We start from the raw sequence: 26,610 nt of genomic DNA, 5'->3' as shown, positions 1-26,610 counted from the left end.
TGTTATCGACTCGCATCTGCCTGTTTGAAATTGAATTCACAATCCGTGTCCAGATAACAAGGCGTATGTCGTTTATCCAATATCAAGCAACGTTGACGTTATCTCTCGGTTCATCGACCTGCAGTCTGTCGCTGTTTTTTTTTTCCCCGTTTAAATGCGTTTCGGTGATAGATGGTTTCGAGAGTATAACTGTCGGCTTCGTAGCTTCGTTGGAACTGAGAAACGGTTGCGCGTAATCTGGAAGGCTAGAAAGTGAGATGTGGCGAAAGTCAAAAAGAGAATGCCGGGTAAGAAAAGTTACATTGAAGAACAGCGGGGTGGTGGAGGAGAGACAGAGGGGTACAGAGAGAGAAAAGGAGAGATAAGCGAAGAAGTGCTGGAAAGAAAGAAAAGGAAAAATGAGAATGGAAAGAGGGAGAAGGGTCGTGAGAACGAAGGGGGAGAGACAGAGAAAGACTATTCCTTCACGGCCGAGCGACAACGCGAATCATTTTCCCTTAAAGCTCCCTTTTGCTCCGGGGCAGTCTTCCGTTTCGAAAGCAATTTGCCCTGCCGAGCGCCGTGCTACGTATATCTACCTACGCGGATCCAACGGACCGGCAAAAAAAGGCTCCGGACTCGTTACGTTTTCCGAGCGAGGTAAATTCAGGGTGCGAAGCGTAGAAGGAAAACAACCAGAATTCTGTCTCTCTCTCTCTCTCTCTCTCTCGCTCGCTCCTTCCCTCCGGTTCTCGGCGCGACCGCGAGAGAAGACGGCCGTTTTCCATTAGGCTCTCGGATGTACCGGATGCAATAACTTTCTCGCGATGCGAGCGCTAAAAATTCATTTGACCGCAATTCGCTGCTCCTATGAATTATCGGTATATTGATTCATTGCGCGACGATGCTGGGCGACATTTTAATGAAATGTTTGATCGTTAGAACCACTTTTAATATAGCTTCTGCCACTCTTATATTTTAGTACTCAATATTTCAATATATTGCAATATTTGCTACGGTCGCGAAGATATTTCTATTATTTTTGCACTACTTGATTAATCTGCATAATTCCTCCCAATTGATAATATTTTCACGTTAAATTCGTTTGCCGTTTGCAAAGGAGACATTTAATCTATTAACAGATTTTTAATTAGCAACGTAAATTAATAAATAATTATTAATTACGTTGTGTATTCATTGCATATGCAATAAGATGGCAGATATGTGGCCGGTGGCATTACAAATTAACATAATATGGAGTAAATATATGCTGGTATGTGTTATTTTTAATATTCTGTGATTATTCTTTCTTTACAAATGTCATTTTATGAAGGATTAAATATACTTTCTTTTTAAATGTATCGGCAAGATTGTTAAGTATACTCTGTGTACGTCTGTTCGTTGAACGTGTGTGAAGTTAGCATCTCAAAGTTTAGCATCTCATAAAAATACTGCAGAATTACTTGCATCCAGCATAGTTCTACAGTTCTTTATCAACAATAGTTTCGTAGAATTACGTATTTTAATTAAATTTTTATAAATGAGATGCTAACTTCCAAAATCACATAATAGCATCTCACCGTATTTCGAATATACGACCACAGAAAAGACTATATCTATAGAGTTCTATCGTTTGGAGACGTCCTATCAATAGTTCTGATGATTAAATTAATTAAAAAAAAATTTTTTGTTACAAAACATACGTATATATGCGTATACGTCTGCGCACGTGGTTTGGTGTAACTGGCATCTCAGATAGACAAAATTAATTAATTTAAAAAATTTAGAAAGTATTTTTCAACAACTATCTTGATGGAAAACTTGTATTTATAGGTCTAGACATGAGATGCTGGTCGAATATCGACAGTTCTATTTCTTTTAACGCAGTTCCCATATAGATACGGACGCGTACAATAATTTTCTAAAGAGTTTCGGTGATATAAATAATTAAACATTTTTTAAACAATTATTTTGTCCGAAAAATTTGAATTTTGAGGGCTAGACGTGAGATGCTGTTCAAATATCGACAATTCTATTTATTTTAACGCAGTTCTCATATAGTTCCGGACGCGTACAATAATTTTCTAAAAAGTTCCGGTGATATAAATAATAGGGAGAGACCGGGAGAGATGGGGAGAGACGGGGAGAGATCGGGAGAGACCGGAAGAGACCGGGAGAGACGGGGAGAGACCGGGAGAGACCGGGAGAGACGGGGAGAGACCGAGAGAGACGGGGAGAGATCGGGAGAGACCGGGAGAGACCGGGAGAGACGGGGAGAGATCGGGAAAGACGGGGAGAGACGGGGAGAGACCGGGAGAGACCGGGAGACATCGGAAGAGACGGGGAGAGACCGGGAGAGACGGGGAGAGACCGGGAGAAACAGCATCTCACGTCTAGCCCTCAAAATTCAAATTTTTCGGGCAAAATAATTGTTTAAAAAATGTTTTAATTATTTATATCACCGGAACTCTTTAGAAAATTATTGTACGCGTCCGGAACTATATGAGAACTGCGTTAAAATAAATAGAACTGTCGATATTCGACCAGCATCTCATGTCTAGACCTATAAATACAAGTTTTCCATCAAGATAGTTGTTGAAAAATACTTTCTAAATTTTTTAAATTAATTAATTTTGTCTATCTGAGATGCCAGTTACACCAAATCCACGTGCACAGACGTATACGCATATATACGTATGTTTTGTAACAAAAAATTTTTTTTTATTAATTTAATTATCAGAACTATTGATAGGACGTCTCTAAACGATAGAACTCTATAGATTTAGTCTTCTCTGTGGTCGTATATTCGAAATACGGTGAGATGCTATTATGTGATTTTAGAAGTTAGCATCTCATTTATAAAAATTTAATTAAAATAGGTAACTCAATGGAACTATTGTTGAAACCTATCAAGAACTGTAGAACTATGCTAGATGCAAGTAATTCTGCAGTATTTCTATGAGATGTTAATTTCACACACGTGATTATGACGGATTTAAGTGAGAATAATAATTTACTATAGATCACGCAACCTGCACGAATAAATCACGCGATTGCAATGAGAACACGTAATGCTCATATGTCTGTATTTTAAAAAAAAAAGCTGAAAAGCTGAAGCTAGAAAAACGAGTTTTCGATGGTAAAACAAAAGTTTCGAAGGAAGGTTTTTACAATTGTAGAGATTCATCATTGTGCTAGTGTTCCAATTTTCAGAAATATTGTAATTTTGACATTCGCAGATTAAACAATTTAAAGAATTGATTATTTAATTACTTCATGAACACGTGCATATTCACTTTATTCTAAAAAAAAATTGTTTCAAATCACGTAAAACTCGTGTATACATATATAAAAAATCTTTAAATGTATTATATTAAATTTTTATTTTTTTAAATTAGTGAAAAACAAACGTATTCTAAAAATAGATTTATTCTCTTTAATTTGCAATTAAGAACGAAAAGTGAAATTTCCGTATTGCCGCTGCGCTGTGTGAACTAACCATTGATGCGACGCGATAAAATCTTTATTATTCTCACTAGCGGCATAGTTTTTCGGTGCCACGCAAACGCAACACCGGAACTGCTGTTGAAATGAACGTGATCTCAGCAATCTGCGTTCTCGCGACCTGCAGATTGCATTTCCTGCTTTCTTCTCTTTGAGCGACGGCTACGCCCGAGCTTGTTCCGATTTTAACGTTCGACGAAGTGCATTTTCGCGCGGCGAACAGTGAGCTCTTAGACGCGCGCCCCGTATGCAAAATAGAATCGCGGGAATAGAAGAATCGGTTTTACATTGGTGGATCGATAAATCCATTCTCTCTGTCGCGTACGCGTGTTTGCTTTGCCAGCCAAGCTCCAACACGACCGTTTCCCACCGGCGTATCCTATTCGCAAGACCGTGTGCGACGCCACGATCGACGTTCCGTCCGCCCTCGTCGGAATTATTTCCATGGAGCTTGGCAAAGCGAGATGACATCGCAGTCGCCGGTCTCCAACTTCGAAATTTCGCATGCAGAAAGTTGGTTGTCTCCGAACTGTTTGATGTTCTTTTTTCGGTCCGAACAACTGACGAGACTCGCTAGTCTGCACCGCCATTCGTCGACGTCGCGAACATACGTAATACTCTTTTACTTCGACGCCTTTTGCGTTTGTACTGAATCTCTTACATAGGTATTTAGGTAATGTTGTTTTCGTATTATTCTGTATCAATTTACATGTTACATATTGAATCTGATATACGATATTTGTAGGTTGCAGAAGATGTAAACGTGTATGTAAAAATACATAATTATTGGAATAGAAAATTAAAAATATAATTATTTAAATATGAAAAAGTAACGGAAAAGAAATTAACTTTTTCTTGTTTTTGTATAGTATTTAGAAATATTTTGATCGATTTAACAAAACGGTATTTTAAATAAAAGTATTTGTATTAAGTTAATATTATAAAAATTTATATAGTACATCGATGGAGAGCGAGTAAAAAAGAATCTTACGAGAAAAATACGATTATTTATATAATAATTTATTATAAGAAGTATTTTTTTCATATTATATCTGCTAATGGTTGTGATATTTGATGTAGATATCGTTTTTTGCTTAAATACTATTAGATCATATTTCTAATTGTGTGTCAGAATTTTGCAAACGATACATGTCTAATTGATAAGGATGCATTGGATGGATAGTCATTATCATGTGCCAGTCTTATCATATAGGTCGAGCTAATTGCAGCGAACTGGGATATGTTTCAATTATAGCAGCAAACAATGATAAACGATGTAGACGGAGCTTGACACAACTCAAAGTATCCAGTTTCATATACGCTGCTCTGATTATGTTTCACTAATTATTACTTTTTCCTCGACATGTCTTATCTGCTATAAGCAACATCAGGCGAATAATATAACCGTAAATGAAAATACTGCCAGAACTTGTATATTGGAAAATTGAAACGTGATATGAAGGTTAAATTATATTTTATATGATAGGATCTACTCATGCATTGAACAATTATGCATCATTAATCACATTATAAATATTAACGAGTCGCAAAATAAGTTGATAAAAAATGATAAAAATAATAGAAATAATATGGAATTTGCACATTCTACAAACGTTATTGAATATCCATAATAGATGAAAGTGGAAAGCGAATGTGATGCCGAAGGGAAAGATGATAAAAACGACACCGAAGAGGTTTACGAGTATTGATCAACGCTATTCTAGAGATTGAAAATGCCTAAATAAAATAGCTACATGTAATGCGTTTATTTACCGGCTTTAAGAACGAACAAATTTGTTATAGAAGATATATACACATATAGCAATATAAAAAAGAATTATCATGCAAATTTGATAATAATTGTCATTAATTTCTGAAAATATTAGCTATTGAATGATAGTAATACTGATAAATGAAGCGATTGATTAGGTTTATTTATTTAAAGCAATTATTTATTTTCTCTCAGTTTTAATAAATTTTCGCTACTACGAAAAGAAATTTTTATCTGAATAAATAGGTCACCTTACTCTGCTGTGATAATAATTTAACGAACTGTATTTTTATCGCATATAAATAATCTGGTGTGATACTTCTCGAGGATGAAAGCAAGATCGAGGATATCATATTTATTATAGATAAAACTAGAACCGGTCTACATTTTTTAAATTTGAGCAAGAAATCGTCTAACGAGTTTGGCTTTCACTTTTAATAAGATTAAAGAATATACGAGAATCAGACCAATTCAGATGTCCTATTTTTTTAGTTTTGCATCTGTATTTTAGTATGTTCTTAAATAAAAATATATGAATCTTAGAAATTTAATTAATTAAGATAATTATTTGATCACAACTGGAACTTAATGCGAATATTTCTTGTGTGATTATATATCTTTTTAAGTTCATCAAGACATTTGTTCCGAAAAATTGGGAGGTTCCAAGTTTGATCCCTGGCTGATTTATTTTTAGGTGTTATTAGATTAGATTATTTTTCGCAATTCAAATTCTTTACAATGTTTGGGGAGAAAAAGGTAACAGGTGTTTGTTAGTATCATTATTATTAAATTATCAATTTAATATCGTGATATTCTTGTTCACTTTATAACTGTTTCAAGATTACAAATTTGCCGAGTTTAATAAACTCGAAGAGTTTAATATAAGATCGCACAAGAAATATCAGCATGAAGAGATCTAGCTGTGACTGAAAGATTATCCTTAATTAGTTATGTCTTCACATATCGGTCTATATTCTTTTACCATTACTTACAAATTTAAATGGAGTATAATTGTTTATTGGACACGATTATAATTACCCGAATACGCGGATCTGAACGGTTCATAATATTTGTTTTCAAATTATATATATATACATATATATATATACACACACACACACACACGCACACACATACACGCGCGCGCGCGTGTGTGTGTAAAAGTGGACATCGCAAGCTTCTTATATTTTGTCATTTATCGCTTGTTGATGTGACACCTTGCAAATAGGAAAATGTGAGGGAATATCGAGATTACATTAATGAACGCGATTCGATGGAATAAAATGTCAAATACATTCAATAATTATATTGTAATGCTACTCTTGCACATTTTTATTCTTTGTAAAAATATAAACAGATGTATTTTTGTAACAAGAAAGTAATTAATGCTGTTGTATATCGAATAGTAGTAGTGATTCTCCATTATCTTCAAAGCTCTGCCACAATTTTGCGAAAATATCTGTCCGTATTGTAAAGTTCCGAGGACTTTGCGAGAATTGGCTTTTGTATACGTTTTGACTTTACAACTTTCATCTCTTTATAATTGCAATACGCATTACTTGTTATGAAATTCACTTTATACTGTACATTAGTTTATAAAGCTCAGTAACTTTCTGCTTTGATTACGCAACCGTTGGAAACCCTTTCGTATCGGAAAAGTACGCTTTGATAACGTTTTGCCTCAAAGATTGTTTTTTTTTTTTTATTTCTATTTTTATATAACAGAAGATAATAGATTTGGAAAGAGAGAATCCACTATGTATACCGCGGGTCGAAGACCGCAGTGGCAAAGCAACAAGAAAAGAATTCCTGTCGGAAGTGCGCTCGACATTGCTCCTTCGGGATGTTTTCTCTTGTGTATACGCGACGGCGGCGGCGGTGGCGGCGGCGGCGCTCTTCGATCGTGAAGAAACGCATCTTCTTGCATGACTCCGTAGCTACCTGACAGTCGTCAGAGAGGAAACGCGTCCTGGGACCGATCAGGAAAGGGGGCGCGGAAATATCGTCGTTGATTGCGTTCGCGCCTTGGCGCTGCCGCGGCGAGGCGCGGCGCACAGGACCCCGCGGTATGTCAAAGCGACTGGCATCGATCGTACGGCGCTCAACCTTGTTACCCGTTTCATGGCTCACCTCGCGATAGCTTTGTGAGAGAAAATCCTCTTCTAACAAAATTCAATATCCACCCGGCGGCGCAATACGCTCTGGAACAGCGCCAGAAGGGCGCGCAATCCGAGAATCTGCGTGCGTCTTATCGGCAGAATTCCTGACATCGCCGAGAAAATTCTTTCGCAATTGAGGCGCGCCGCCTGTACTCGATGTAGTTCGATGAACCTCCCGACAGAAACGTCGCGCTAGGGAGAAAATAGATTAAGGGCGGGTTTATCAATGCTCAGCTAAGTTAAATTTGACTAATAGTTAAATACTAACTGTAAGCTATGTGTTTATCAAAGCGGAATAACTAACAGTTACGCATAAACTGTTGGTTAAAGTGTTTGTAACAAACACTTTAACCAACAGTTTATGCGTAACTGTTAGTTATTCCGCTTTGATAAACACATAGCTTACAGTTAGTATTTAACTATTAGTCAAATTTAACTTAGCTGAGCATTGATAAACCCGCCCTAAGAGGGATACGAACTGCTTGCGCTATTCTTCGAACGAAGATAATGCATTACAGTGAAACCGGCCTATTATTAGACCTTATTGATAGCCGACCGGAATTATTATTTATTAAAAGTAGTCGTAACATCTCTAGAGTAAGAAGAAAACATTCCGTGTTCAAGTCTCAGTCGGTTGCTCATCAACACTATCATTTATCCATTTATTTTTCGATTTTATTTTATGATATTCGATCGTTTTTTTTTTTTAGTCTTTGGTAAGGTACGTAAAAACCTCATTACATTCATCGCAGCGACATTTGTTTGCTGTTAAACTACGAATAATCGATAGATTAGTCTACGTCCGCGTCCCCGTTACTCTCGCCTACTTTATTCGTTGTTTGCATACACATAATCGCGCGCGATTCTCCAGTTCGTACAGCGTGTAGCGGCGCGCTATCAAGTGTAGAGACCTCCTCTAAATGCTAATCCTAATTGCTACGCGTGTAAACACCGCGGAGACTTTACTCGAGTTTAATCTCCCGTCGCGAGACAAGGCTGGCCTACCTCTGAGACCTACTACCTCTCGTATGTAGGCCCTACGCGTCGCATGATATGCTGATACGCGCGAGCTTTCACTCTCGCGCGTGTGACAGGGCGTGCGAGCGCACGCGTCACTCGCAAGTGTATTCACTGTGTAAATAATAATATCCTGAGGGAAGCGTGTAACTACGGGGTGGGGGGGGGGCGAATTCTCATCTCTAAAGATTCGACGTCTTATTCCAGTGACGTCGGTTCCCGGGCAATTTTCTCGACTGCCTTCATTTTCGGAGAATATTATTTGTTTTCAGATAATTAATAATCGTCGATGTCAACCTGTGCTATCGCATTACATTTCTCTCCTTTGAATTTCGCGATTTCTCTTTCACAAGTCTATGCACCCGATATTCGCGAGTCACATTTAATCTTCTTTTTATCGAGTGAGTTTCAATATCTCGATATCATTTAAACGATCGACCTCAACTATTATCTTTTAATATTCGACTTCAGTCTCCGCGGTCTGATGTCGCACGACATAATAAATCCGCTATTCTCCCCTTTTCTATCTATTTCCGCTTCTCTTTCTACATGAAAGCCTTTCTCCTTCTCTCACGTACATAGTAGTTCCCAGTTCTACATTACGTAATACAAAATTTCCTCTTCCATCTTTCGTTCCGCCAACCGTCGCCATCGCGGTTACCGCCGCCATCTCCTTGTCGGTTCTTTTTCCGCTCTCCTAATACCACTCAAAGCCAATATACCTTCCTACTTGCCCTCGTAATGGCCCATTTGCCAAAAAGGGCATTTTCCTCGGCGCACAGCGACGACGTGCTCTTAACACCTAACCGTAATCGACTTTCCCGCGTAGCTCCGCGGCGGTGTAATTTTTCGGTAAATTTAAAGTCCAACGTAGCGATACATCATACTTCAACTGCCGTCTTCGCTGGGCAGCGCCCTTTTGTCTTGCCTAGCGTAATTTCACCGCGACCTTCGACCCGCGTACGTGAATATTCGCCGAAATTTATCATTGCGCATTTCTTGCGATGCGCGAAAGGAGAGAACGAGCGAAACGGGGCGGGATAAGGCGAGAGGAAGTGTCCGACATTATCGCGACGGACGAGAGAGTAAGGAAGGGTGGTAAAAGTGAAATTATGACCGCGCTAAGTCCGACTTGTCCCGCTTCTATGGCGCAACTTCCCTACGCGACCCGTTTCTATAATGTAACGATGTGATGTATGTGCTCTCGCGGACCGGAGGCCGGCAAAGGCCGAGGATGAGTTATGAAGGCGGTGGGCCTGCGGACTTTCGCGGAAGAAGCTAGAGGTGCATCCGGCACCGTGTTTAACATCCGAAAGAGCTTCGGAGTACGTACTCGACACGTACGCCAGGTTGAAAGGATCTTTGCGCTCGGTGGAATTAATATATCGTTGAGACGTGGTGTTACGTTCCTTCCTTCGCCGTGGCTTATGCTCGTCCTTCTCTTAATATGTTAATTAATAACGCGTGTACACAGAGATGTCTGCGTCCTTTTTGTAATCTTCAACTCTCGCTATATATATAACGTATATTCAATAATCTTATTAAATGTCATGGAATTATAAGAGAAAAGAGATTTTTTTATTTACTTTATATTAGATTTTATAAATAAATTCAATTTTGAATAATGGGAAAAATGTAGAAGCTTGAAAAGAGTTCTAAGTTTGATATTTCATTAAATTAGATGTATACACACGAGATCTTGACACCGGAAATCGGAAATAATTTAATTAGATTATAATGGAAATTATGATATTACTAATTAGGATTAATTATGAAATTATTCAAAAATTGTACCGAGATTAATCTCTGTACAATTTTTTAAATTTCTGTATTCGTATATATTGGATGAGTAATAATTGCGTTATAAATGACAATTCAACACTTCTTTAAGTTTTGTTGAAATAGACACGTCGCAGTTATATGTATTCGTTGGATTTTATCTTGTTACTGTCTTCTTGCGCGGCTATTCTCTGTCGAGAGAATACTTCGAGAAGATGAATACCTTGTGACTGCTATGAGGCATGTCAGGTTAATGAATAATAAACACCTCGAGTTTTACCTTCAGAAGAATGATTGTGTGTGTTAAACTTAATTGAAATATTTTCGCAGTATTATTCACACTTACCGCGTAATGTTATATTTATATTGTGTCACACTCCCATGGATTAATAAAATATTCAATGAAAGAAATACAATGCTTTGTATTGTATATTTCTATAAGAAATTTTTAAGCATATTATCTATAAAATCTATTCTTTAATATTTTGAAATAAAGCTTGTAAGTCACTGTGTAATCAATATGTAAAATTAAATATTAATTTTTAATTACAACACAAAACCTAACGTAATCTTGTCTCTCAATCTCTTAGTTTTTTCTTTTTTCTTCTCTATCTGTCACTCTTTCGTACTTTGGCGGGATGCTTTCCTCTTATTATCAGGTCTTGAGCGCATTTTCTTCGTTGTAGGAAGCTCAAAATCGTCATGAATATTTCACGAAAGTGATGGCGTAGAAATAAAGGGTGAAGTGGGTGGGATTTCATCTCTCGTCGCGAATATTAAAATACCGAAGCGAGGTAAATGAAAGGTCGAGTGGCGACGTTCGATGCGGAAATAAATGGTAGGATAGAGCGAGTGAACGTAATCGAGTATGAAAGACCGATAAGATCAACGTCACTTGATGAATGGTGATGCTGTGGGAGGACGTATGACGCACAATGATCGCGTTGCGCGGATTAATCTCGAGAGTGGTCCAACAGTATCCCCAGAAATCTCGGAAATCAATGACAAGCAGGATACTCCAAAGAGAGTCGGAGCAGCGATGCACTGCTTAGACAGTCAGAACCTCTGCTTAGATAGTCTGAACATAATCCTGATTCTATTAAGATGGCGGCCCACTTGCCTCTCAAATCTCCGTCCAATCGGGCTCCGCGTATACGCTCTATTTGCTATGCAGAGTAGCTGCTAGACGTGATGGATATCCTGCAGGGTGAATTTCAAAATCCAAACTCATCGCGCCACGGTATAAGCGCCTTCGTTAAGGCTTCTTACATTATCTCCTCGTTTTAACGGGCAGAGCGAAAAATATCGGTTAATCACATATGAAGACAATGGATAGAAAGAAGTCTGTATGTGACAGCTATTAATTATGTAATTTCAAACAGATCTATTTAACAGTCTCGAATGACGATGCGTCTCGTTTAAGAGAGAAAAAATAGCGGTAATGCTTACGCTTACAGTTTTCAAGCAGCTAACGGCAATCATGCTCGAAATGACTTTTTTAAGCGCGCTAAGAACACTTCCTTTGTAGTTTGCCCGCCTTGTTCCACGCGCACAGATTGTACTCCTGGTCGTGATCGGAGCCGGCTTCACGTGCATACGCATGTTATCGAGTGGAATGATCTTAATTCCGTACTGTTATTCGCGATTGGTGCCCTGTGGTATCGGTGGCACTTCAGTAGCGTTCGCGTGAGAAACGCGAACCAACGAAACTGCTCGTCGCATTATTCACAATGATTTATCCGTAGAACGACGACGGCTCGGAGGTTACGTCGCGATTCTCTCTCTCTCTCTCTCTCTCTCTTTCTTGGCTGTTAACTGTAAAAGTCCGCTCGAGGATTAACGATCGATACGTTTGAAGCATGGTTCGTGTTCTGGCACGAGCCTCAAAGGGATTCCATCTCGATCTCTGTGCTCTGGATTCTTCAAACGGGGCGCATTATCCTCCGTATATCTGGAAATGCATTAAGCTACGTTCCGTGAATTGCTATAAAAATTGGTTTCTACAACCCTTGTACCTTCCCCGGCATAGATTAAATCTTTTCTCTGAGAATACCAGGATTATTTCAGCGCGAATGCACGCTATCAGATCTATCAATCGATAGCTACTTTTGAAATAATCTCTTGAATTTTGGACGCGTCATTGCTTATTTCTCTCTGCCATATTTTGTCTTCTTTGATGATGAATAAAAGAACTTTTTATCCTAAATCTCATAAAAGATTCATCGTTATGCCGTTATTGAAAATGTGCTCATACGAGCAAGAGATAAATTGATCGGATATGTAGGAGTACTAGATGAGTGCTTTTACATTTTTACACTGTCACTCTGCTTAGAGTAAAGCGCATTGCTGTTTTTCTGGCGTTGGAAGAACTAATGGATCAGGGCGGAAGCCTGAGTTATTGTACGAAGCGTTAAGAAAATGTTAGGGTCGAAAGTAAATACCATCCACTTCAACTTATGGTTAACGTAAGTGCACGGAAATTTATATTTTACGTCAAGATTTTTCGCGTTCGCGATAATGCAACACGATGTCTATAAAATGTTGTATCCTTAGAGATATTCTTAAAAATATTTTTAGAAGCTCATATAATGCTCGGTTACGTTCGCGCTTTAAAATTTAATAAGCAAAACTGGCGCGTAGATAACAATCACTATTTTTCAATTATAGGTGTAATTATCTGCTTAACGTGAAGTCGTTATTTATTTCTACAAAATTATACTTTAATATGCCTTCTAACTATTGCTGTAATTATTTTCTATTTTATAAAGACTATATAAAAAATAATCACGAATGACAGCATCTGCCTAAGAAATTGCTAGAGACGGAAGTTACGCAGATCCCAGGAGGGGAACCTGCGTGAGTCTCTCTCGGTGCCAATTTCATGGGGAAGCACTTATCTCAAATGGTAGAAAATGACAGGGAATTATTTACTGTAGTAAGGTGAAGTGGCGAAAATTGGGCGCAGCCGTTCTAATTTCATGCCAGAGTAACGATCTCAAGCGGAACCTAACCATTGACTGAAAGGCAACGCGAGTTACTAGCCCACCTCAGCTGCCGTCTGCTTTCTCATCCCTGTGTGCTTTAGGCAACTCCTACCCTTGAACATCGATGCACAACTCATAAGTTCTATGGTCAAATTTCGCTGCACGGGTATATCTGTGTGTATTTATACGGTGCGCTTGTGTATCTACTATCTACTTCGCTCTTATCGACTGAAAATCGAGATGCGGCATTAACTTTTTCATATTTTATATTTTACCATTAAAAAAATGAAAGAATCGAGTATAACTGAATTAAAAAATCCAAAATTGATTAGAAAAAGTCGAAAGCTTTTTTTAAATAAAAAATAACCAATAAAGATTAGTATAAGTCTAAATTACAAAAATTTAATATATCTTAATATATCTTATATTATAAAATAAAATAAAGAAAATGCGTAAAATTTATCGTTTTGTGTAAAAGTAATTTTAATAGGAGAGACAGACTTGCAATATGCATCTGCTTAGCTTTAAAACAAGAAAGATAAAATGCAAAAGTCTCGACCTAATTACTTTCTCTTCTTGGTTCTACAATTACTTTTTGCGTGACGACTGTGTCGAAAGTTTTACTGTCATTGCGAAAACTTTTTACTTCCATCGTATATTTCATCTTAAACGTGCAATACATATTTATAAGCAATATTTATTAGTATAAGAAATATACCCCAAATATAATTTAAGATCAACAAAACAAACAAATATAAAGAGCTAGTTAATGCTAAGCAAAAATAATATGATAGGTCAATATATCGAGCCAATACAAATTTTCCTAATACAATATAATTTATCAAATAAATATTATATAATTATAAACGCGACTAAAAAACAGCTGTGTTAGAATGTTATCTCGAAATTTAACATTTTCTAACACAGCTGTTTTTTAATCACGTTTATAATTATATAATGTTTATTTGATAAATTATATTGTATTAGGAAAATTTGTATTGGCTCGATATATTGACCTGTTTATCGTATTATAATTTAAGATGTATTTTACATTTGGAAGAAATACTTTATGTGTTTATCAGTGTATGAAATGTAAAGTAAAATTAAGATTTCTTATTTTTACACTCATTTTACGTTTTTATGTTTAAATAATCTTACAAATGTATTTAATGTTGTTTCAGGTACGTTATCTCTTCATAGCACTCTGTCCGATGGTTGCTCTTTAATGATATTCTGGGAATACATCGGGTGCGCCGATTGATGTTGGTATGTAATTTGACTCACATCGGTTGCTTGGTAATGTTCGATACTCAATTTCCGAATGTCCTCCATCAATGTCTGCTTGATATTGATCCAATTTGGAACGCTAATCACATGTTGAACGATTAAATTATTGCATTAACATGCTTGCATCGCAAAGTGTTTTCACGATGCGTTTCCGACTTTGAGAATATTGAAAGCGATTGTGATTGTTACATTATTCGAGATATTATCCAAGCACCGATAGTTAACTTGTACATACATGACTCAGTTTGATTTACATCTATTAAAATGAAATCTATAACAGTATATACGAGTGTGCTGATGAAATCAATATATGTATATCCATATTTTAATTGCGTTTTCTAAGAACTTTTGCTGAAATAAGTTACTAAACATTATACGGTAAATAAATAAATAAATGTTGAGAGTCAATTTTCATATTCATTATATCACATGTGCAATTGTATAACTTGAAAAGTATATAATCAAAGAAAATGCTAAATAACAAATAAAACATGCATATACATATACATATACTTGTATGATAGGCCTAAGTTTAGAAAGAATGAGGAAATTTATATAATTTAACACTAAAATGTACCTTGAAAATTTTCAAAAATGTTTAAAAGTAAAAATGCTTTATCACAAATATCAATTGTTATGTATTATAATATTGGCATATTAACGTCACTGGATAACTGCGGACTATACTAAACAATTGGTTTCATAAATAATCACTAGAATTTTTCACCCCTAATAACGGATATATTATGAGCCATAATGCCATCTTCTCCCTACTTTATTAATTATTCAAGTTACTATTAAGAGAGTGAAATAATTTGTGCACAGTATCAAAATTTGCTGTTATTAGTAATATACGTGTATATGCATAAAAATCAAATTAAGGCAAATTCTCATTAATTAGAATTCCAGTGAAAATATTTTAATTTCAATTGAACGGAATTAATCATTATCTTAGGTAACGCTAATGAGTAAAATGAAACGCAAAATGTGTAATAATATCTTTACTGTTATCAGAAGGGTATGATAAAAGAGTGTTTTTGTTTTAAAAATCAACAATTTAAACGCTTGTCAAATAGAATACTTCGTATTTTGAATAACGAGCGTTTAGTCGATACTGCTCAGGCTAGCGTTGCTGTATCAAGCTAGCGTAATATCCTTTTGTACGCATAAACCTCGATTCTGTCGATCGATCTTGTTCCGTCTCGCTGATTCTGTTGACGTATCTACATATGGATTCACATATAGATTCGCGACGTGTTACAATCGCGCTGAGTTATCGCAATTTGCATCTCACGCATCAGCGAGATGGAAAGGACTTCGGTAGTTCATAGAATAATAGGGTGACTGAAAAGGAGAGAGCTTGCGTTCATAGTTAACGAGTCCGCTCTTACTTTGATGCATCAAGAGAGAGAGAGAGAGAGAGAGAGAGAGAGAGAGAGAGAGAGAGAGAGAGAGAGAGAGAGAGAGAGAGAGAGAGAGACGGAAGGAGCAATCATCCTTTGTACGAAGTAATCGTACGTTAGCTATGCCAAGTACTTACTGGCAAATTATGGTATACGTGGAAATTTAATAAAAAGAATATAGAGGTTTATTGATCTATTGATCCTAATCAAAATTCTTTTAAATCCTTTTAAATGGTACATTTACAGATTATAAATAGAATACTGAACGGTCATTAGATGAAAAACTGAAATTTACATGATGTATATCTTGACTGCTCTACGTACATAGGGAAAGAAGTAATTAGTGCGGTATTTGATGCTGCTATATTGAACATTACTTATATATAATATGTGCATATGAGCACAATAAGGATTCGCGTCATGAGGATTGTAGAGCATGCGTTACAATTTTGTCGAATGGAATGCGCACTAGCGAAAGCACACGTGGTTTACAGTAGAAATTCGTAGAATTTCCAATGAACTGCGGTTGTTTGCTGACTATAGTATTCTTTACCGCTCAAAATTTTATCCGTCTTGTTTTATGCTGCATTCATCTGCAAGCATACATAAAAGGTTGAAATATTTGTACTCTTTTAATGTGATTTAAACATAACTGGTTTTAACGCAAAAAGAATCAAGTTGTTTTAAAATTTAAATTAAAAGGTTTTAATTACATAGGTATACTTTGAATATATATATTCTGATCTGATTAATATTGTATAAAACAGTATTTATTCTTTCTAAAAACGTAGGAAGAGTAAACAGTTAAGTGATTGTTGTTTTTTTTTCTATACGAATATAAATAAATATTCAAAATTAATTGATTAAAATTGATGAATACAATGATTAATCTGTTGAGTAAATGACGATTGATATTTGGACTGTATTATTTTAGATATTTTAAATTTTTCTTATTTTAAATGTAGATGTATTACGCTTCCTTTATATACGGAGAAATATATTTAGAAACTTATTTTTCAGTATTAACATTTCTTTGTGCGTTTGAGGATATTTTTGCTCGATATTTTTTATGTAAAATCCGTCCAAATATTTGTTCATGAATTTATTTCCCTTTTTATTTACAATTTTTATTGTCCGTACGTTGTATTAACATAACAGCTTATTCTTTATCAACAATTTAAATTTACATGTGCGTGTTGCAATATCAGTAATTAACAGAATATTATGAAATTTATTGTAATTGTTGTGAATGTTTAATATAAAGCACATTTTTTATCGAATTTTACTAAATTCGTGGATTAAATGTTCAATGAAATATTCCCATGTCTATTAAGACAAATTTTACATTTGATATCGTTTGCAATACTTAAAACGTAAAAGTAATACGTAAAAGTATAGAAAAATGTAAAAAAAAATGGATAATTAAATTTAGCTATTGAAAAAGGCAGTTTACTTTTGCGATAAGTAGTAAAAGCTAAATTGATATTAATAAAATATATCAACAAATGGGAACGAAAATTTAATTTGAAAGTGCATAACTAATGTTTGATGAATTTCAGATCAAATATATTTAATATGCAATTATTGTTTATGCATTATAATCAGCTTCTACAAAAATCGATCTTCTAACCCATGCGTACTTGTTTTTCTCTTTCTCTTTCTTTCTTTTCTCTGTACGCGCCTGCACAGAGCCGAAATAGAGTCGCCGATAGGCGTTCTCGTTTCAAGATTGATCGTTGACCTCTAACATTGCTTTGTGTGACCGCAGGGGATCTTCCTTTAAATTTTCAACGTTTACGACGCGTCGAGTCATCTTCGTGGGCGTGAACGATCCTGAAAATACGTTCTTGCGAGATTGCTACCCCCGAGGAAAATCTTCCGTTCCACCAGGTGAAATCTCTGCGAGAGAGAAAAATCTCTCTCTCTCTCTCTCTCTCTCACTGGTAGTCCTGGTGCGCGCGCGGTCTTCGCGAAAGTTGATCGGATTGAGCATTGTAACTGGATAAGGGTGTCAGGTGTATGTGCAGCCCCTCTGAAGACGCTCGTACGAAGCCGTGAGGGACCTGTGGCCCTACAGCGTCTTCGCAAGCTGTGCCACGGTGCTTTCTCGCTGGCCATTTTGCTTGATCTCCAAACAAATTTAATTAAACCGGAGACGCGCGACGCTGTGTCGTGCTCACGGAAATTGAAATTAGACGCGCGCGCGACTTGACATTCTTTTTCTTTTTTATATATATATCCTTTCTCTCTCTCTCGCTCGCTCGTTCTTTTTCTCTTTAATTTTTTATACCGCAAAGCATTTGTGCATCATCTCAAGCTTGCCCTACTGCATCCCGCGGTGTTTTACGCGGTCCCATCGCTTTTGTAATCCTTCTCCATACGCGTGTAGATCTTGCAGTCGTTGCCGTTACTACGGCAACCTTAATTGGAAATTTCTTTGTGCGTGCTTGAGAGAAATACTTTTATACATAAAGTAATAACTTACGAAAGTAATCACTTTTCAAGGTTACCGTTGCATATTCTCTTTTTTTAATATCTCTTTTGCAAGACGCAGAATCTATATTTTATATTATTTCTTAACAATGTACTTCTTAAGTAGATTATTCAATTTTTCCGCTTAACATGCAAGTTTCGAGAGAATCTGTTTCCATCGTTGATTTCTCAAACACAAAAGTGATTATTTTGATTTGTACTTATTTTTTTTACGATAAATATTAATTTAAGTTTTGTTTCAACCAAATTAAATTAATTAACTATAAGTGCCATAAATATGGCATTAAATATGTTGCAAATTGTAAACTCTTAATTGCTTATGTTTTTTTCTCTGTAGTTGCGCGCGTTTAATTATGTAACAGGATACTAACAGAAATTATAGCCAGAGTAAACTGGGTCTCATAAGCCGCTAAATTCGCCGGGATGTTTAATACACAAGGGATTAAGGATTACTCGGTATCAGTTATATATATATATATATATATATATATATATATATATATATATATATGTTACCGTTGATTACGATGGCTAGACAACAGAAGCAAACACGATTAAAGATTTATAACAAACGATTTCGAAAAAGTAACATTTAAATCTCACTTTTTGTTATCGCGTTTACACATTAATACGAATTTCAATGTTTGCACAATGTGTTTTATCACACACGCACTAAATTATGCATCGAGCAGACATTAACTAAAGAAATGACACAATAAGTTATTACTGAATTGCGAAAGATGCCAAAATGCCCTTGGCACAAATTTGTTTGTATGGACAAGTCTGAGGGACGCTGCGTTTGCCTTCAACTCCGAGCGAGGGGAAACAGGTTAAATCTCAATCGAAGTCTCGAACAACGTCGTTTGTGGAGCGGTGGGCCGCGGTGAAAGCGTTACCTATATCGAGCGAGTGTAATTTACCTCGGAGGGGCTCGGCGCGCATGAAGTTGTACTGATCGTGCGAGCATAAGAGAGAATCGGTTGTGAGTTGAAACCGCCGTTTGAGAGGCCCTTTAATTGCAACACAGAGGGAGCTTCTCTCTCTCTCTCTCTCTCTGTGTGTGTGTGTGTTTCTCTTTCTCTCTTGAAACTTTAGGCACTTGAGGCCCGCAAAATGTTGCGACAACGGAGCGAATCGTAAATACCACGGGGCGACTGGAATACAAAGCGTATCGCGACGTTTTCTTCCTGATCTTCTAAACCCCTTCTTAGAAAAAAATTCTGCAGAAGACTCTCTAAAGTGGCAAATAGATCCGTGAGTTTGCACCGAACTCGCGGATTAACTTCCTACTCCTTCTCCTTCGCCGTAGCGGGTCAGCCGCGGGGCATTCTATGTTTCATTTCGCCGAGTTTCAAATATAACCGAAGTTTACGATCATTTCGATTGACGTAGTTCATGCACTCTCGTATGATTCCTTTTCGCGAAGTTTGTTTGAGTCGCGAATTGGCTTCCATTTAATACGATAAATCTTATCGGACTTATGTTTTTACAATTTATTTGATGGATATTTCTTAGCTTTTAAGCCAAAAGCCTCAGGACATGTCCTGATTTCCTACGAATGATCCTAAATTAAAATTTTTCTAAGATCACAAATCAAGCCAGGTAATTTTTGTAAATTTTTTAATAATATTATTTATAATATTAAATTTTTTTATAAATTATCGTTGAAAATGATTCTGTAAATAAAATTGTGTTATATTACATCACATTTTTTTAGCTATTTCAGCTAAAAAATGTCATTTTTGACATTTTAAAGTCCAATTTTTCTCAAAAATAACATGACGTGATAATAAGATAGATTTCATTTGCGTTATATCGTTTTTGTGGAATTGAAAAGTCTACAAGGATCATCTGGTTTGTAGTCTAAAATCTGTGTTGAATAATATTGATCTCTCTTTCTCTTTCTCTTTCTCTTTTTCCATTAAATGTGAAATAGATTCTATTTCACATTTTACTTTTACCGTGAAAAAAAATTCTGTATTTATTTTTTGAAGAAAAAAATTGTTGCAAGATTTTCTTATCATCTCCTCTTTTATTTTATAAATGAAATTATATTTTAAATGTGATAAAAAATTTTGAAAATATATATGTGGACATAATATATACATATATATATTATTTTATTTTATTTTGAATTATTTTTGTGAAAGAAAATATATGTAATTTTATTTAATTATTTGTGAATATCTTTTAAAAACTGATATATCTTTAATGTATACTTATGGTACTTATAACTGATAAAAGATTATTGAACGAATAAAAAAAACACTGCGTAAACAGAACATGACAAAACATAAACGAGGATAGTGTACTTGTCACAGAAGAAACAGCAGTGGTCATTTACTTAGTCCCAACGAGTCTATAGACATTATGCACTTCCACAATATTAGAGCTGTAAATCGATAGGCTGTCAAGTGAGTTTATTAAAGAGACTCTCCTGCACTTTTACTGCAATTTATCCCAGTCTTTTTTTATGGAAACTGTAATTATAGTGAACAATAGGAACTTATTCGTGTTCTTAGAACATATTTCATTGTTTGGTGTTTAAGTAGTTTAAGTAGTTCACGATGTAAAGAACTAAGGCGAATAATTTATTAACATCTACATTACATGTTTAAGTCAATGCTGTCGTCACTTTTACCGATTGAACGCAACTTACATACGACTCATATACAATTTACTTTAAATGTTAACAAATCCCTACATACTACATCGTCATTTTATACACACGTATACATAATTTGTCAAACATTGTATTTTCTCTTAAATTGGGATTTTAAACAGAATTTTAGCGATTCAGCGTTATTCATTTATTTATTTCACATCTGACTCTATCTTTATTTTGCGCACATAATTTATCATATTTTTATAAAGTAAAAATGTTTCGATGAATTGATAGCTTTGGTCGTCATATTGAGATAAAAATCGATATAAAGAAAATTTTTTAATAAAATTAGCCCCTATTCCACAATAGTAGCTTATTCCATATTATCTACCATTACTCTAATTAAAAGCGATATGAAAGTGGATTATCTTGAGCACTACAGGTAAAAAAATTGCGTAAAATCAGCTATATATCTTTATAAAAACTTTATTGAATATATTTGCGACATGTCAAAGCCAGACGAATGACTTTATTTAAATTTTGACCGTGTAAACGGTGATCTGATGTAAATAGGAAAAATGCTTAGCTTTCGTTACGTTACAGTAAAAAATATATACGCAAATGTGTGCGACCGTAAAGAAATAATAACAAATCCTTTATATCATAATTCAAATCTGAGAGAGCCGAGTGATTAAAAACATGAAATGTAGTCGCAGTGAAGCGCAACGAAGGTGAAGTTTTGTATAAACGTGGAGCCGTTTGTCCGATCTCGATGGGTAAAATTTAGTGCTTTCGCGAACGAAAAGGATAGATCGATAGCTGTCGAGTTGGCTTTATTAAGTCCTCGCGCAGCTTCACCCTACGCCCGCGATGCAAAAACCTTCGCGTACTGCTGGGGAGGTGAGCTTGGCCGGTTGTTAATCGATAGGGTCGTGTGGTACACTTGCGTGACGACTCGATAATTAATTGGCCCGGAGTATATAGCGGATCGTGCGCGTATTTTTGCGATTGTCGCATAACGTAGCTGGAACTGCGTAGCCCACGTCATTTTATATGTACCATCGATGGTGATTTATTGTAACATTCGACTTTCGTGTGAAATGGATATTTCACACGACAAGGAATAATTCATTAAAAGCGCAACTGATAGCTACGTCGATGCGCTCTAGCAACGGTAACGAGCCACTGTGCAATTTGTTTTGCTGGAAAATACAACGGTGAAGGGGATTACGCTCGCTGTGCGGAAAAAGCACGTTCCTGCGAGGTCAAAATAGGAATCAAAAGAGAATTTTTCTCCAGAAATTGTACCATAGTACGTATGTCATGAACGTGTAATGTAACACGCGTAATTACTAAAAAAAAAGTTCTGTTTTATTCTTTTTGAAGATATTTAAAAAATTTCGTTGCTGTTTCTGTTTAATAATTTTTATATAATTATATTAATTTTTTATATGTGCTGGACAAAATATTCACATGTTATAAATGTTAAATCGTACTACACATTCGAAATAACATTTTTTGAAATATTGTATCTGCGATATTTCGCAGAGTATATCGACTCCTCACATTTTTCATGTCATAAATTGTACGGGGTTAAATCATCGCGATAACAAACTTTGTTTTAAGCATATATCGTCTTATGCTGCGCACGCGTTCGTGAAATTTTTCTGTCGCTGTCGCGAGATACATTGCGGACATAAGGTGTCACGACGAAGCTACGTGGTCATGAAAATCTTTTGCGCTGGTGGAGATTGCGATTCCACCGTCGAAAAAGCGTTTTCGCGCCAAAGAATGTTGTCTTTAATAGCGTCTCCGATGATCCTTGCCTTCCCATTTTTTATCTCCAGCGAAAAGAACGGAAAATATCGCGCGTCAGTTTATTTGTCCGGTTCCGATGGTCTTATCGGGTTGTCGCTTTCTCATTGTTATCCTTGGGCATGATGGGGATGATGGGGATTGCTTGCACGACTCAACTCCGTTTCTCTCGTTATTCGAGGCTGCCATTTGTGTCGGATATTTTGTACACAATACAACGCGCTAGCTTTTTCTCCGACGGTTTGAAATTCGGAATAATACTCGCTAGTTTTACCTTCCATTTGTAAAAGTAAAGTTCGAATATCGACGTTAAGTGGTCGTGAAAAGCTTCGTAATGACTGCGGTACTTACATTAGCATGTATAACAAAACATCGACGATTCACACTTTCTTCCAGCTGTCATAAAATTAAATTGCATTAACGAAGATTGCATCGAAATAATAAAAGTTGATGCTGATAAAATTAATCGGCAAACATTAGGCATTTTGCAAATAAATTAGGGGAGATGTAACGTTTTTCGCCTGAATATTGATATAATATTTTTTACTGTGGAATAATTTTGCTGTATAAAGTAGCATTTTTTTTTGTGCAAACTGAAACTTCTCTCTTAGTACTTAAATATTATCAAACCTTCAATGTGTTTTCAAATACTCTTTTAAGTAGTTACTGATAAAAGGAAATATTATTGATCGAGAATATGAATATAGACATATATATAATGTTTGGCACGGATGTATACATGCGTAGCGAATTGCTTTGTAGGAAAAAATATTAGAATGGCGTTGCCATTGGAAGTAAAGAGCAGCTTACCGTTTTGTTTCTGAGTAGCACTTACGATGCAATGCAGCCAGATGCAATTCAATTTGATACATCAAATGGTTCGAGAGTTATTATAAGAGATCGCTGGTAAAATTGCTTATACCATTCGACATTATTTCATTTGCTATTAAAGAAATATATAATAATGTTCTTACGAGTTACTTAAATTATCATAAGATCATGGAAGTTTGAGTTGTGATACAAAGTTTTAATTACCCCCAATTATCCGAGATTTATCGTTTTTCCGCGACGTTCCTTCACTGTGGAATCTTCTGGATTTCTGCGTCATTTGTCTTCAAAAATTTTGAAATAATTCTTTGTATTTAACTTTATCATTGTGTTTTTGAAATTATTATATCTATACTAATTACAGTTAATATTACGGGAAAAGTTTGTCTATTTTAAAAATAAATAAGTCGTATATTTATTTGTTATTAATAGAGATTAATTGCGACATCTAATTTCTGAGATATTTTTTTTAGCGAGCTATTGATGCGATCTAATGCTTGGTGCAGTGTTCTACATGTAATCCTAATCCAGATTTACTCCTGGTGTACCCGTAAACGTCGTGCGATCAATACGACGGCAATTCAGTGGTCAATGCTAATTATAATTGGTTTCAATTCGCCTTGGGCATGACACTGAATCGGTTCGTGCCAAAGATACAAGTATTCCCAATGCTGCAACGCTATTCGTATCTTACCGGGAGGATAAGAACTGGGTGAATATAACGATACGCGCGCAGGACAAATAAAAAAAGAAGGTCTTTGCTCAAGGACTCCTGAATTTTTAATCCTCCCATTTTATTTAATATTTATTTATACGAGATGTCGCAATACTTTTTTATCCTTTTAAGAAACAAATAAGAGTATAGGTGGTAATATTGTGTTTTAATAATAAATTGTATTGCATATGCATTAAATATCTTTTGTATTACATTGTAATGATTATAACAATGTGAATGAGGTATTATGATTAATGACGAAAATAATGAGTATCTCTGATAGGATGTCATAATCCGTAATCAGAAACCGTACACATTATGAATAAATAGCAAAATATGTCGCATATCTGTCTATTAATAGTTCTTAATTTAAGTTACGCAATCATAATGAAATTTTCTTCTACCGGAGATATGATATTGCGAACGCGATCATATCTGATATGTATTTTTAAATTACTTTCTTATCAAACACGCGCACGATATCTATCAACCAATGCGGAAGCATGCAACGAGAAAAAATTTTATCGCGATGAGATGCACGGATTTTCTTTTTATTTTAGGATACAAGTTCGTGCTAATGTAGATAACATCGATAGATTTACATGTTGTTTTGTATACATTGTTAGTTCTCAAACGGTGCATTGTGGTTTATAGGGGAACAAGAGAAGTTCTTGCCCGAAAATTAATTTTACATCATAAATTCTTAATTTATTGTTAATCATGTGTTGATTTATTGCTAAGCGCTATAAGAAGGCACACATAAATTTCTGAAACGTTACAAAATGCGACATTGGACTGAAAGCTTTGGGAACCTCTGATGTATTATCGATAATCGAAGCAAACCGCGTAGAAGTAGTTGCGCGGTTTATGCGCTAAACCTTGTTCTCTTGTATCTTCGTGAAAATGAGGTTGAAGACATCGATCGAACGGAGGCAGGTGTTTCAGCGAGATTAGAACTGATCACGATTATATGTATTTAAGTCTACTCGCTGAAATAGATTGTATGTTGTTAACAACACAGTTGCATTATCAAAAATTATTTTAACAAGTATAATATATTAGAAAAATTGTGATTATTGTAAAAAGAAGCTCAGTATTTAACATTAAAAATTAATATTTACTTACGTTATGTTTTATTTTTAGTTAGTACAGTAAACTACTATGCAATAGAGAGTTGCTATTTATTCATAATGTAAACGTATAGTTTTTGTATTATGACATCGTATCAGAGATACTCATTAGTTTCGTCATTAGTCATAATATCTCACTTATTTTTAGTTAGTACAGTAAACTACTATGCAATAGAGAGAGGAGTTATTATATTATTAAATCGCTGCTAAATATTTATATTATTCATGCAATTTTACATTTTGATATATGAACTTTACTGTTACATTAATTGGTATAGAGTTTAATTTTTTTCTTTTTGTCTTCATTAATCTCTCGATGATCTTTCACGTTACTGAAATACATGAAATTGTTTTAAATGGATTCGATTCTCCATAATCGAACAGTTTGTGCCGTAGAAGCAGATTGTAATTTCGAACAGTTGGCTTTGAGAACTCTCATTGCCGAAGCGCGATACGTGACATCCAGATCTTGCTGTGCACGCGGTAACATTATCTTTCGCACGAACGCGTGAACTTTGCATTGTGGTACGTCATAAGGTGCCTGGATACCCCAGCTTCGGTAGCAGCAGCATCCTTGGGATTCTAGCTATGGGACGGGAATCGAAGGAAATTAGTTCGAAGTTCCACTTTCCAAACGGGGAATCGCGCGTGCTATCCCACAGCGACGCTCGTAAAGCGCGAAACGAAGTTTCTTACGACGGCGATAGGATAAAAGACTTCGGAAAGCGATACAGGGGCGCGGCGTATTGCACGGCAGCAATATATAGTTAAGCAACGTGGATAGAAGTAGACTGCTCTTGGCGAAAGTTTTTCTCAATCAGCCACGATACTTTCTTTCGCCGTTATTTCGTGCGGTTTACGATCTCTAGAGACAATTAAACCGTTTTCATGTATGATTTATTTCTATTGCTCTCCTCGTAGAGGAGCATATAATAAAATTAGTAATACATGAATGAAGATGAATAGTAGATAAAGTGTAGAACTCATGAATGTAAATAAGTAATTGGAGGAACATCAATTTGTATTTGAAGAACCATGACATTAAGTTTATTAGAATGATTGGCAGTATCAAAATTTTAGAAAAGGGATTACAGCAAAACTTTTATTTAAGAAAAAGATAAGTTTTAAAGTATTGATATAA

General features: G+C 35.6%; 1 protein-coding gene across 2 annotated transcripts in view; it reads left to right on the top strand.

Moving 5' to 3' along the window:
- The window catches only part of LOC105833563 (leishmanolysin-like peptidase), a 265,922-nt gene that overhangs the window by 60,268 nt on the left and 179,044 nt on the right, over positions 1-26,610 (top strand). Inside the window, exon 1 of one of the 2 annotated variants that reach the window (XM_036287497.1) lies at positions 14,439-14,459. The exons of the other annotated variant lie outside the window; for it this stretch is intronic. Within the exon in view, the coding sequence (XP_036143390.1) occupies positions 14,454-14,459 (6 nt within the window). The 5' untranslated portion in view covers positions 14,439-14,453. Of the gene's footprint in view, positions 1-14,438; positions 14,460-26,610 lie in introns of those variants that run through there. 2 annotated transcript variants of the gene reach the window in all.

The sequence above is a fragment of the Monomorium pharaonis genome, chromosome 1 (assembly GCF_013373865.1).
Source record: "Monomorium pharaonis isolate MP-MQ-018 chromosome 1, ASM1337386v2, whole genome shotgun sequence".
In the NCBI taxonomy this organism is placed as follows: domain Eukaryota; kingdom Metazoa; phylum Arthropoda; class Insecta; order Hymenoptera; family Formicidae; genus Monomorium; species Monomorium pharaonis.
The sequence above is the reverse complement of the archived record's forward strand: the minus strand, read 5'-3'. Positions and strand labels throughout refer to the sequence as shown.